The sequence below is a fragment of the Thalassophryne amazonica genome, chromosome 5, assembly GCF_902500255.1.
Source record: "Thalassophryne amazonica chromosome 5, fThaAma1.1, whole genome shotgun sequence".
NCBI classification, from domain to species: domain Eukaryota; kingdom Metazoa; phylum Chordata; class Actinopteri; order Batrachoidiformes; family Batrachoididae; genus Thalassophryne; species Thalassophryne amazonica.
Window position 1 is genome coordinate 8,192,220 of NC_047107.1, and position 12,694 is coordinate 8,204,913.

The 12,694-nt window shown below is 41.9% G+C and overlaps 1 protein-coding gene across 1 annotated transcript in view; it reads left to right on the plus strand.

The window, feature by feature from the left end:
* The window catches only part of ccdc92 (coiled-coil domain containing 92), a 146,484-nt gene that overhangs the window by 110,299 nt on the left and 23,491 nt on the right, over positions 1-12,694 (plus strand). Inside the window, exon 3 of the mRNA XM_034169703.1 lies at positions 1,819-1,860. Within this exon, the coding sequence (XP_034025594.1) occupies positions 1,819-1,860 (42 nt within the window). The remainder of the gene's footprint in view (positions 1-1,818; positions 1,861-12,694) is intronic.

A 12,694-nucleotide genomic window follows, 5' to 3' on the forward strand; every position in this document is an offset into this window, starting at 1 on the left:
TGCTGATTAGACAGCATGATTACTGCACAGATGTGCCTTAGGTGGGCCACAATAAAAGGCCAAAAATGCCACAGATGTTTCAGATTTTGAGGGAGCGTGCAATTGGCATGCTGACTGCAGGAATGTCCACCAGACCTGTTGCCTGTGAATTGAATTGGAGTTTCAGAGAATTTGGCAGTACATCCAAACAGCCTCACAACCGCATACCACATGTAACCACACCCAGGGATGCCGAAAAGTGGAGAATAAGGAGAATGATTCTGGGGGCCCATGATAGACAGGGGTCTAGAGAGGCCCCTAATACAATTATAATACTGACAAAAATCATATGACACTCAGAAATAAATTTACAGTCACACATGTATTTTGTTTACAATTTATTGGTAAAACTTTTATTTGTTTTGGACACATTTCTCAACACCCGCTCCCTCTCTGTTTACATAAAATGGTACAGTCCACCTGCTCCGCCAGACAGCTGCTGAGCCTAATAACTTTTAACATGCAGCGAGTGGAGAAGGAGAGGCAGGATGCCTCAGAACTCAGGAAGCAGAAAAGAGAAAAAGCTCAGACAGGAGAAAGAAGTGACAGTATTTCACTCAGTTCTTCATAGAGAAGGTGGGTCTGTTAGTGGTCTTTCTGATGGAAAGTTCTGCAATGTTAGCCTGTTGTCTGTTCCTAACTTTGTCCATAGTCTGTAAGCTATCTCAATTTTCTCCCCATATTAGCTCATATTTCTGAAGAAAACTCTGGATTTATAAATTTCATTGTTGTTTCAGTTAAATTATCAATGCAGGCAAATGTTTAGCAAGCTGCTCCGCTCAAAAAATAAAGCATGTTCCAAGCAGACGAGTCAACAGCGGCATCACTCTCAGTCCCAACCTGAACAAGCCCAAGTACCCCCTGTTTGGTCAGTAGGGGCCCGCTTAATGTATTTATAAATTGTTTAGGTTCTTGTTATCATATGCACACATTATTATTATTATTCAGTATTATATATTATTACTATTATTATATTTTATTATTACTTCTATTTTGTCATTTGATTTTTAAATCGACCACAATGGAAATAAGTGTTTTCACTTGTGACAACATGGCACTTAATAACAATAACAACACTGTTAAAGTAACATGAACCACAATAACAACATTTAAAAAAAACCCAAACCCTGAACTCCCATGGTGCATTGCAGCACAATGTCCATTGTTTACTGGTTAACTAAAATTGCTAATTTCTCCAAAAATATTAGTCCTTTCAGCTTCTTGTTTTTGCAGTGTTCATCCTTAACCCAAAATACATAAACATGCAAAACTGCAAATGTCAGCTTTCACCAGTTTCTGTGTAGTCGAAGCCATACGCATGCGCGCACACATACACACACACACAGAGGCCACTGGCTATTACAATATAGATTATTATTTTTTCCATCCATTTCCTATACCCGCTTACTCCAAATAAGGAGCCTATCGCAGCAGTGATAGGGCGTGATGCGGATTCACCCTGGACAGGACGCCAGTCTGTCACAGGGCCACATATACAAACAAACACATTCACACCTACAAACAATTCCAAGTTTCCAATCCACCTAACCTGCATGTCTTTGGATGTGAGAGGAAGCCGGAGCACATGAAGAGAACCCATGTAGACATGGAGAGAACATGCAAACTCCACACAGAAAGGGTGGGCAGGGATCCCACAACCTTCTTGCTGTGCTGTCCACTAAGTCCCATTGCTGTGTATTTGACATTGTAAACAAATTAAAATGTGTGAAGGCTCAAGTCTGCCCAAAGCACTTTGTAATTCTCTCCTTGTTTCCTCAGAGCTGACGTACGAGCTGACCATGAGAAGTGGCGATTCCTCAGGTACGCCGTCTGCAGATTCTCACTCACACTGACGATGATCTGAAGCACATCACAATTCTGCACCCAATGTTTCAACTCAAAATAGCAATACCCTCCCGTGGGTGCCTTAGTCTGGAAAATTAGGCCCGGTCAGATGCAGAGAGTGTGTTTATATATCATCTGTCAGGAGAAACCGTTTGAGTCTTTGGGTGTTTTCACACTTGGACCTTTTCAACCCTCAAAACGAACTCAGATCGATGACTCAACATATTTTTTGCGTATATGTGAATACTCCAACTGCACTCAGACCGCTTTAAAAAGAACTGCTAAGATGCTGCAGTAGGGTTCACCTAATCTGTGTATTTTGAACACAAAGTGCGCCAGGTTCACTTCCCCTTTTTGTTCATTAGCAAATTTTAAAACAGATGTTAGTTTGACCAGAGCACTCCGCTTTTTTGCGTGCACCAAGTCCAGTCTCTCTCACTGTCTCTGTATGACACAAGTGGAGCTGCACTCAGTGTCAAACATTAGAAAAAAGTCTGAAGCAAAGCAACAATTAAAAACAATAAATCCTCCAGAGGTGGCTGCATGCTGTTACATTCAGAAAGAAGAGCAATTAGAGATTTCTAACATCTGCCAATCCGGGTCACCTCCCAACTTCAGTGGAGTCGTAGTGAAGTTTGCAGAGGACACAACACTGGTGGGGCTCATCACCAAGGGTTATGAGTCTCACTACAGGGAAGAGGTCAACCTTCTGAACACGTGATGCAGAAACAACAACCTCCTGCTGAATGTCAGCAGGACCAAGGACATTGTTGTTGACTTCCGGAAAGGTCACACCCAACACCTGCCACTGACCATCAAGGGTCCTGCTGTGGAGAGAGTGAGCAGCACCAAATTCCTGGGGGTGCATATCAGTGAGGACCTGTCCTGGACCAACAACACTGCATCACTGGCAAAGAAGGCTCAGCGGCGTCTCTGCTTCCTGCGCAAACTCAAGCGGGCAAGTGCTCCACCAACCATCATGATCACCTTTTACTGTGGCACCATTGAGAGCATCCCTTCCAACTGCATCACTGTGTGGGGCGGGAAGCTGCACTGACTACAACAAGAAAGCCCTGCAGCGCATAGTGAATGCAGCTGGAAGGATCATTGGTGCCCCACTCCCCGTTCTGCAAGACATATATACCACCCACCTCACCCGCAAAGCAACCACAATCATGGGCGATGCAAGCCATCCCACACACAATCTGATTAGCACTCTGACCTCCGTGAAGAGGTACAGGAGCCTCTGGTCCCGCACCACCAGACTCACAAAGAGCTTTATCCTTCAGGCTGTGAGATTATTGAACTCTCTCCCCCAGCTCCATCCAGGCTTCCAAGAAGCTAATACACACACACATCATATATATATATATATATATATATATATATACACACACACACACTGTCTTAACAAAAATCTGCTTCTGCTACAAATAGAGAATGGTTTGCACTACTGCACTTTCCACTTTTACTACTACCTCAGACACTACACTGTAAATACTTGTGCACTTTGCTGTCCTTATTGTCGAAATGTCTTGTCCTGTCATCACCAAGGGAAGGTGAGAAACAAAATTTTGATTCCTTGTATGTCTAGTACATGTGAAGAATTGACAGTAAAGGCGACTTTGACTTTAATCCTTCAAAGCCTATATAATGAATGAATGAATGAATTGAATTTCATGAATGTATGAATTTATTCAGCACACATTGATCCAAAACAACAAGAAACTTACAAAGAAAATAATCCAACAATGCACTCACCAAACTTTGCAAAGTCATTCGGCCGGATCCGAAATTCGATATTTCGGTGCTTGCACACATCCTTGCAGCGAAATAGCGCCCCCTGAAAATTTTCAAAAGACCCTCCCCATTGGGGTTTTTTGTTGTAGCCTCACAAAATTTGGTAAACATATTTACCATGCTGGGATGCACAAAAAAGGTCTCTTAACGTCATGGTAAAATGTTGACAAGAAGTCAGCAATTTTGGTTTTAAGTTTTGATTTTGAGGTAATTTTTGCCATTTTTGGCCATTTCCACTACTTACATTTGAACACATTCATCCTAGAGATTTCATCCAATCACCTTCAAATATGGTACACATCTTCATGACCCCATCCTGATCAGAGGTTTTCAAAAGAATTTCTGTAGGTCAAATGGCGTGGCTGCTAGGGTTCATCAAACTTTGGCAAGCGTTTCGGAGCACGCCGTTTCACTTCGAACAGTTGTCACGCCCACATACTTCATCGTAAATCCTTCAAACTTACTGGACATGATGAGGACTCTGCCTTGAACATCTGCATATATTAACGTCCCACCTAACTCATAGTGCCCCCTGGTGGTAAGAGGAAATGTCCTATTTATAGTTTAATAGGTACTGATGTCACATAGTTAACCCCATCAACTTCATTCCACTTCTAAAACATGCAGAACAAGTTGGTTAACATAGGTGATGATCGTCCTGAAGCTTTGCATAGTGGGTCCATGTGGTGGCGTGCCGAATATCCCCCCTTCACCATGAAAATACGTTCTTCCTTTTGATGGCTTTAATTTTGTCATATCATTATGAAAATTGATACACAGGTCAAGCATTAAAACCTGTTATAGGTCATAGGGGTGTCACCCATGGGCGGGGCAAAATGCTTTATAGTGCTCCCTTGCAGCTTTCAAAAACCCTTCCCCATAATGGTTTTTTGCAGTTAGGGACATGAAAATTGGTACACGTGTAACTTGCATAGACATACAAAAAGTCTCTTGCACCATTGGTCTGCTCCAAACAGGAACTCCTTAATGCATTGTCTGATGTGCTTGAAACTTGAACTGTGTGATACGTCTGCCCCTGTATGCACCTGATCCATCTATTTGAGCTCTGAGCTCCGCCTAGTGGATTAACCATCAACTTGTCATAACTCCTTTGTGCATTGCCTGATTTGCTTGAAACTTGAACTGTGTGATGATTGTCTGCCCCATAAACATCTGCCCCCTCTGTTTGTGCTCTGAGTTCTCTTCAGGAATTGTTCGCAGTTCATGAATAGTCCTCGGCGATCAGGGGTCAGATGCTGCACGTCTTATGACGCAGTTTCAACTAAACTGGACCTGACTTTAGATACGACTTGGAAAGTTTTTAGTGGTTCAGTGACAGAGCTCATACAGTTCTTGGAAATAGTTCTTGGTACTAGTTCTTGGAACAGTTCTTGAAGAAAGTTCAGGAATATAGTTCTTGAAAACATCTTCTAGGAAACAGCTCTTCAAATTAGTTTCTAAGAAACAGCACTTGGAATTATCTTTTTGGAATTAGCAGTTCCAGGAAATACCAGCTCTAGGAATAAAGTCTTAGAATTAGCTCTTTGGAATTAGCTTTAGGAGTTGGCTCTAGGAATTGGCTGTGGGAATTGGCTGCTCCAGGAATCAGCTCTGGGAATTAGCACTTGGAATTAACTGCTCTAGGAACAATATCTAGGAATTAGCAGCTCTTGGAATTAGTAGCTGTTGGAAGACAGCTCTGGGAAAACAGTCCTTGGGTTTCAGCTCTGGGAAAACAGTTCTTGGAATTACTTCTTAGTCATGCACCTTCATAGACAGGTTCTCACAGACAAGCAGGAACTTGTTGATGGTAGAGCTCAGCGCTCTGAAGCTGAGAGCTGGAGTGTTCCACAGTGATGTGGTGCAGACACGAAGACGGGAGCAGATGCGACCTGGAAGCCATGCAGGAGAGTGTCTGGAAACATCAGCGCTCTAATACAGAAATTAGAGTTAGCCAGGTTACTTGGAAACAGTTCTTTATCATGCACAGTCACAGGCAGGAATGTGTGAGAGCGGAAATCTACAGAACATGAAGGAACTTAACTGAAGCGTGGCAGAGCAGCGCGCTCTGAGCTGAGAGCTGTTGAGTTCCAAAGTGACGTGGTGCAGATAGGGTCTGCTGGTAGTGGTGGAGCAGGGAGTTGATGCAGCATCAAAGTCACTCCCGATTGCATCTGGGAACATCAGGGAAATCAACATACTCTAATATGGGAATTAGAGTAGGCCAGGTCAAGGAGTCAATCAATCAATCAATTTTTTTATATAGCGCCAAATCACAACAAACAGTTGCCCCAAGGCGCTTTATATTGTAAGGCAAGGCCATACAATAATTATGTAAAACCCCAACGGTCAAAACGACCCCCTGTGAGCAAGCACTTGGCTACAGTGGGAAGGAAAAACTCCCTTTTAACAGGAAGAAACCTCCAGCAGAACCAGGCTCAGGGAGGGGCAGTCTTCTGCTGGGACTGGTTGGGGCTGAGGGAGAGAACCAGGAAAAAGACATGCTGTGGAGGAGAGCAGAGATCGATCACTAATGATTAAATGCAGAGTGGTCTTTACAGACCAAAAAGAGAAAGAAACAGTGCATCATGGGAACCCCCCAGCAGTCTACATCTATAGCAGCATAACTAAGGGATGGTTCAGGGTCACCTGATCCAGCCCTAACTATAAGCTTTAGCAAAAAGGAAAGTTTTAAGCCTAAGTAATGGTTTAATTACTGCCACCTTAAAAGCCTGTGGTACATAGCCAACTAACAAAGATAGATTGATCATATTTAAGATCGAAGCATTAAATAATGGTAGGGCTTCCTTGAGCAGCCTGGTAGGAATGGGGTCTAATAAACATGTTGATGGTTTGGATGAAGTAACTAATGAAAATAACTCAGACAGAACAATCGGAGAGAAAGAGTCTAACCAAATACCGGCATCACTGAAAGCAGCCAAAGATAACGATACGTCTTTGGGATGGTTATGAGTAATTTTTTCTCTAATAGTTAAAATTTTGTTAGCGAAGAAAGTCATGAAGTCATTACTAGTTAAAGTTAATGGAATACTCAGCTCAATAGAGCTCTGACTCTTTGTCAGCCTGGCTACAGTGCTGAAAAGAAACCTGGGGTTGTTCTTATTTTCTTCAATTAGTGATGAGTAGAAAGATGTCCTAGCTTTACGGAGGGCTTTTTTATAGAGCAACAGACTCTTTTTCCAGGCTAAGTGAAGATCTTCTAAATTAGTGAGACGCCATTTCCTCTCCAACTTACGGGTTATCTGCTTTAAGCTACGAGTTTGTGAGTTATACCACGGAGTCAGGCACTTCTGATTTAGCTACAGCATCCAAAGTTGTCTTCAATGAGGATGTAAAACTATTGACGAGATACTCTATCTCACTTACAGAGTTTAGGTAGCTACTCTGCACTGTGTTGGTATATGGCATTAGAGAACATAAAGAACGAATCATATCCTTAAACCTAGTTACAGCGCTTTCTGAAAGACTTCTAGTGTAATGAAACTTATTGGGTAGTCCATCAGAGTAAATGTAAATGTTATTAAGAAATGATCAGACAGAAGGGAGTTTTCAGGGAATACTGTTAAGTCTTCTATTTCCATACCATAAGTCAGAACAAGATCTAAGATATGATTAAAGTGGTGGGTGGACTCATTTACTTTTTGAGCAAAGCCAATAGAGTCTAATAATAGATTAAATGCAGTGTTGAGGCTGTCATTCTCAGCATCTGTGTGGATGTTAAAATCGCCCACTATAATTATCTTATCTGAGCTAAACACTAAGTCAGACAAAAGGTCTGAAAATTCACAGAGAAACTCACAGTAACGACCAGGTGGACGATAGATAATAACAAATAAAACTGGTTTTTGGGACTTCCAATTTGGATGGACAAGACTAAGAGTCAAGCTTTCAAATGAATTAAAGCTCTGTCTGGGTTTTTGATTAATTAATAAGCTGGAATGGAAGATTGCTGCTAATCCTCCGCCTCGGCCCATGCTACGAGCATTCTGACAGTTAGTGTGACTCGGGGGTGTTGACTCATTTAAACTAACATATTCATCCTGCTGTAACCAGGTTTCTGTAAGGCAGAATAAATCAATATGTTGATCAATTATTATATCATTTACCAACAGGGACTTAGAAGAGAGAGACCTAATGTTTAATAGACCACATTTAACTGTTTTAGTCTGTGGTGCAGTTGAAGGTGCTATATTATTTTTTCTTTTTGAATTTTTATGCTTAAATAGATTTTTGCTGGTTATTGGTAGTCTGGGAGCAGACTTTGTAATCATGGATTGCTTTTGCTGGATCACAGACTTGGACATGGAACATTAAGACTCTGGCTTCATGGAGAGAAATCTGGCTTCATGGCATGGACATGAGATGAATAGGAGCTGCTTTATGAAAGGGAGATGAAAGAATCCGGCAGCGCATGAACAGAAACCCTGGGCTTAAGTACACGCTGCTGATGAGCAGCTGTGCACGTCAGGTGTGCGGCGGTAATGAGATACAGGTGATCCTTGGCTCTGCAGCGCGTCCTGGAGGGGAAACAGACGAACAACACACAAAAAGGACAGTCAGGGCAAAGGACCAATCCAAACCAAACAAAACACAGTGAGAATGACTGGTCAGGTATGACGTCAACCATGCAAGGGCACTTCCAGTAATCCAAAAATGATTCTCCAACCTATCGAGTAGAATATGATGATCCACCGTATCAAACGCAGCACTGAGATCTAACAGCACGAGAACCATAGTGGTGTCCGAATCCATTGCAAGCAGAAGATCATTCACCACTTTAGTGAGAGCCATCTCTATGGAATGATATTTTCTAAAAGCAGACTGCAGTGGCTCAAAGAGATTATTCTCAGTAAGATAGTCCACGAGCTGCAATGAAACCACCTATTCCAGAATTTTAGAGCAAAATGGTAGATTTGATATCAGCCTATAGGTTTTCAATACACCATGGTCAAGATTAGATTTCTTAAGTAATGGTTTAATCACTGCAGATTTTAAACATTTAGGAACAGATCCAGAAGTTAATGACAGATTATTAATTTCCAGCGCAGTCGGCCCAAGAGTGGGCCACAGGTCCTTAAATAGTTTTGTTGGTATAGTATCAAATAAGCAGGTTGTGCTTTTTATAGACGTTATGAGTTTCATCAGGATGCCTAGTGAGATACTCTCAAACCCTGTAAATCTCAGTAATACCTCAGTAATGGGTCCCACCTCAATAGCAGGGTGTAGTGGCTGGGTTAGGGCATGCTGGGATATGTTTAACCTAATGTTTTCTATTTTCTTCTCGAAGTAATCCAGGAAATCTTGTGCTGTAAAAGGAGAGTGAACTACAGGTGGTTGTCCATGAATAAGTGTTGCCACCATGTCGAACAAGAACTTTGAGTTATGCTTGTTTTTATTGATCACATCAGATTAATAGGTCTGCTTTGTAGCCAGTAATGCATGCTTATAGTCTAAGATAGCATCGCGCCACATGAGATAGAATACTTCTCATTTTGAACTATGCCATTTCCATTCTTGACCTCTAGCCATATGCTTGAGGTCAAGCAAGTAATCATTGAACCAAGGTGACTGTGTTTTGTGGGGCATGGTTTTAATAAAAGTGTAGCAATCATGTCGAGTGTAATTTTGAGTGCTGAGTTTAAACTATCCACAAGACTGTCTACTGACTGGGCATTTTCCAAAGGTGAAGCAAAGATATCAGGTAGTCTAGCTTCGAGTTCAGTCGTAGTTGAGGAGTTGATGCATCGCCGTCGTGAAAAATAAGGTTGTTGTTCCACTAAACACGGCACCGAAACTGTAAACCTAATAAGTGAGTGATCAGAGGCCACTGATGCAAGAGCCATGATGTGAATATTTGTGATAGCAATGCCAAATGCGAGAACTAAACCCTGGGTATTTCCACAAATGTGCGTCGAGTCCTGAATGCTTTCAGGACTAGCCTTCTAATCCCCTCTGCAATGATTTGCAGAGGGACTACGACACTACCAAGACATGAATTCATTGAGCTAACTGACGCTGCTAATTCTTGTAACACACACACACACAAAACAAATCCACTGCACTGTCTGGAGGCTGTTAGCAGGAAGAAAGAATGAAGCTGGACTCATTTCTGACGTGATTTATTTATTTGCTGCACTGAGGATGTACACAGTCTTGTTTTTGGTAGCACACGCACACACAAGCGCCAACCCGGTTGCTTGTGTGTGTGCGTGGGGGACAGCGACACAATGATTTGATTGAGCTAACTGACGCTGCTAATTCTTGTAACACACACACAAAATCCACTCTGTTGTAAGCTGTCTGGATGCATGAAGAGCTGTTCAGATGAAAAGCTGACGTGATTTTTGGCTGGACTGAGGAACTACACAAACCTTTTCTTTTTTTATGGAAGTCTGAAGTCAGTGCATAGCATCACTGGACTACACATCACAAGTTGGACTTTAGCAGCAGTGGAACACCAAAATGTAATTCTGTTTTTTGTTGTTTATAAATTAATAAAATGTCAAATGACAAATACTATTTTAGCTGTTATATAAAACAAATAATGAATGTTTTTACATTCTTTCAATGCAGTGAATATTTAATTTGGTGAAACATTCGTACCATTGAACTCGTACCATTAAATTCATTCATTGAACTCATTTGCCTCTACTGGTGGTTGGCTCTCACTGCGGTATTGTATCACTTCCTGTTCCGGAGCACAGCGGTGTTTTGCTGTATCTGTTAGCTGTTTAATCTGCGCAGTTAGATTGATCTAGTTAACTAGATAACGATTTGTTTCACAGTGTAATCTTCACATGCCTTAACTAAAGCACTCCCTCTGCTGAATCACCTCTAAATTATTTACACATTATTCACTTTGTGTGTTTTTAGGAATCCACTAGCTTAGCGCAGCTACTAGCTCTTAGCCGATTTAGCATGGTGGCTTCTCCTGTCTCTCCTGCACTTTTCTGCTCTGGGTGTGAAATGTTTAGTTATTCCTCGGCCTCCTTTAGCAGTAATGGTACTTGTAATAAGTGTAGCTTATTCGTAGCTTTGGAGGCCAGGCTGGGCGAATTGGAGACTCGGCTCCGCACCGTGGAAAATTCTACAGCTAGCCAGGCCCCTGTAGTCGGTGCGGACCAAGGTAGCTTAGCCGCCGTTAGTTCCCTTCCAGCAGATCCCGAGCAGCAGGGAAAGCAGGCCGACTGGGTGACTGTGAGGAGGAAGCGTAGCCCTAAACAGAAGCCCCGTGTACACCGCCAACCCGTTCATATTTCTAACCGTTTTTCCCCACTTGGCGACACACCCGCCGAGGATCAAACTCTGGTTATTGGCGACTCTGTTTTGAGAAATGTGAAGTTAGCGACACCAGCAACCATAGTCAATTGTCTTCCGGGGGCCAGAGCAGGCGACATTGAAGGAAATTTGAAACTGCTGGCTAAGGCTAAGCATAAATTTGGTAAGATTGTAATTCACGTCGGCAGTAATGACACCCGGTTACGCCAATCGGAGGTCACTAAAATTAACATTGAATCGGTGTGTAACTTTGCAAAAACAATGTCGGACTCTGTAGTTTTCTCTGGGCCCCTCCCCAATCGGACCGGGAGTGACATGTTTAGCCGCATGTTCTCCTTGAATTGCTGGCTGTCTGAGTGGTGTCCAAAAAATGAGGTGGGCTTCATAGATAATTGGCAAAGCTTCTGGGGAAAACCTGGTCTTGTTAGGAGAGATGGCATACATCCCACTTTGGATGGAGCAGCTCTCATTTCTAGAAATCTGGCCAATTTTCTTAAATCTTCCAAACCGTGACTATCCAGGGTTGGGACCAGGAAGCAGAGTTGTAGTCTTACACACCTCTCTGCAGCTTCTCTCCCCCTGCCATCCCCTCATTACCCCATCCCCGTAGAGACGGTGCCTGCTCCCAGACCACCAATAACCAGTAAAAATCTATTTAAGCATAACAATTCAAAAAGAAAAAATAATATAGCACCTTCAACTGCACCACAGACTAAAACAGTTAAATGTGGTCTATTAAACATTAGGTCTCTCTCTTCTAAGTCCCTGTTAGTAAATTATATAATAATTAATCAACATATTGATTAATTCTGCCTTACAGAAACCTGGTTACAGCAGGATGAATATGTTAATTTAAATAAGTCAACACCACCGAGTCACTCTAACTGCCAGAATGCTCGTAGCACGGGCCGAGGCGGAGGATTAGCAGCAATCTTCCATTCCAGCTTATTAATTAATCAAAAACCCAGACAGAGCTTTAATTCATTTGAAAGCTTGACTCTTAGTCTTGTCCATCCAAATTGGAAGTCCCAAAAACCAGTTTTATTTGTTATTATCTATCATCCACCTGGTCGTTACTGTGAGTTTCTCTGTGAATTTTCAGACCTTTTGTCTGACTTAGTGCTTAGCTCAGATAAGATAATTATAGTGGGCGATTTTAACATCCACACAGATGCTGAGAATGACAGCCTCAACACTGCATTTAATCTATTATTCTTCTTCTTCTTATTATTATTATTTTATCTATTATTATTAGGCTTTGCTCAAAATGTAATTGAGTCCACCCACCACTTTAATCATATCTTAGATCTTGTTCTGACTTATGGTATGGAAATTGAAGACTTAACAGTATTCCCTGAAAACTCCCTTCTGTCTGATCATTTCTTAATAACATTTACATTTACTCTGATGGACTACCCAGCAGTGGGGAATAAGTTTCATTACACTAGAAGTCTTTCAGAAAGCGCTGTAACTAGGTTTAAGGATATGATTCTTTCTTTATGTTCTCTAATGCCATATACCAACACAGTGCAGAGTAGCTACCTAAACTCTGTAAGTGAGATAGAGTATCTCGTCAATAGTTTTACATCCTCATTGAAGACAACTTTGGATGCTGTAGCTCCTCTAAAAAGAGAGCTTTAAATCAGAAGTGCCTGACTCCGTGGTATAACTCACAAACTCGTAGCTTAAAGCAGATAACCCGTAAGTTGGA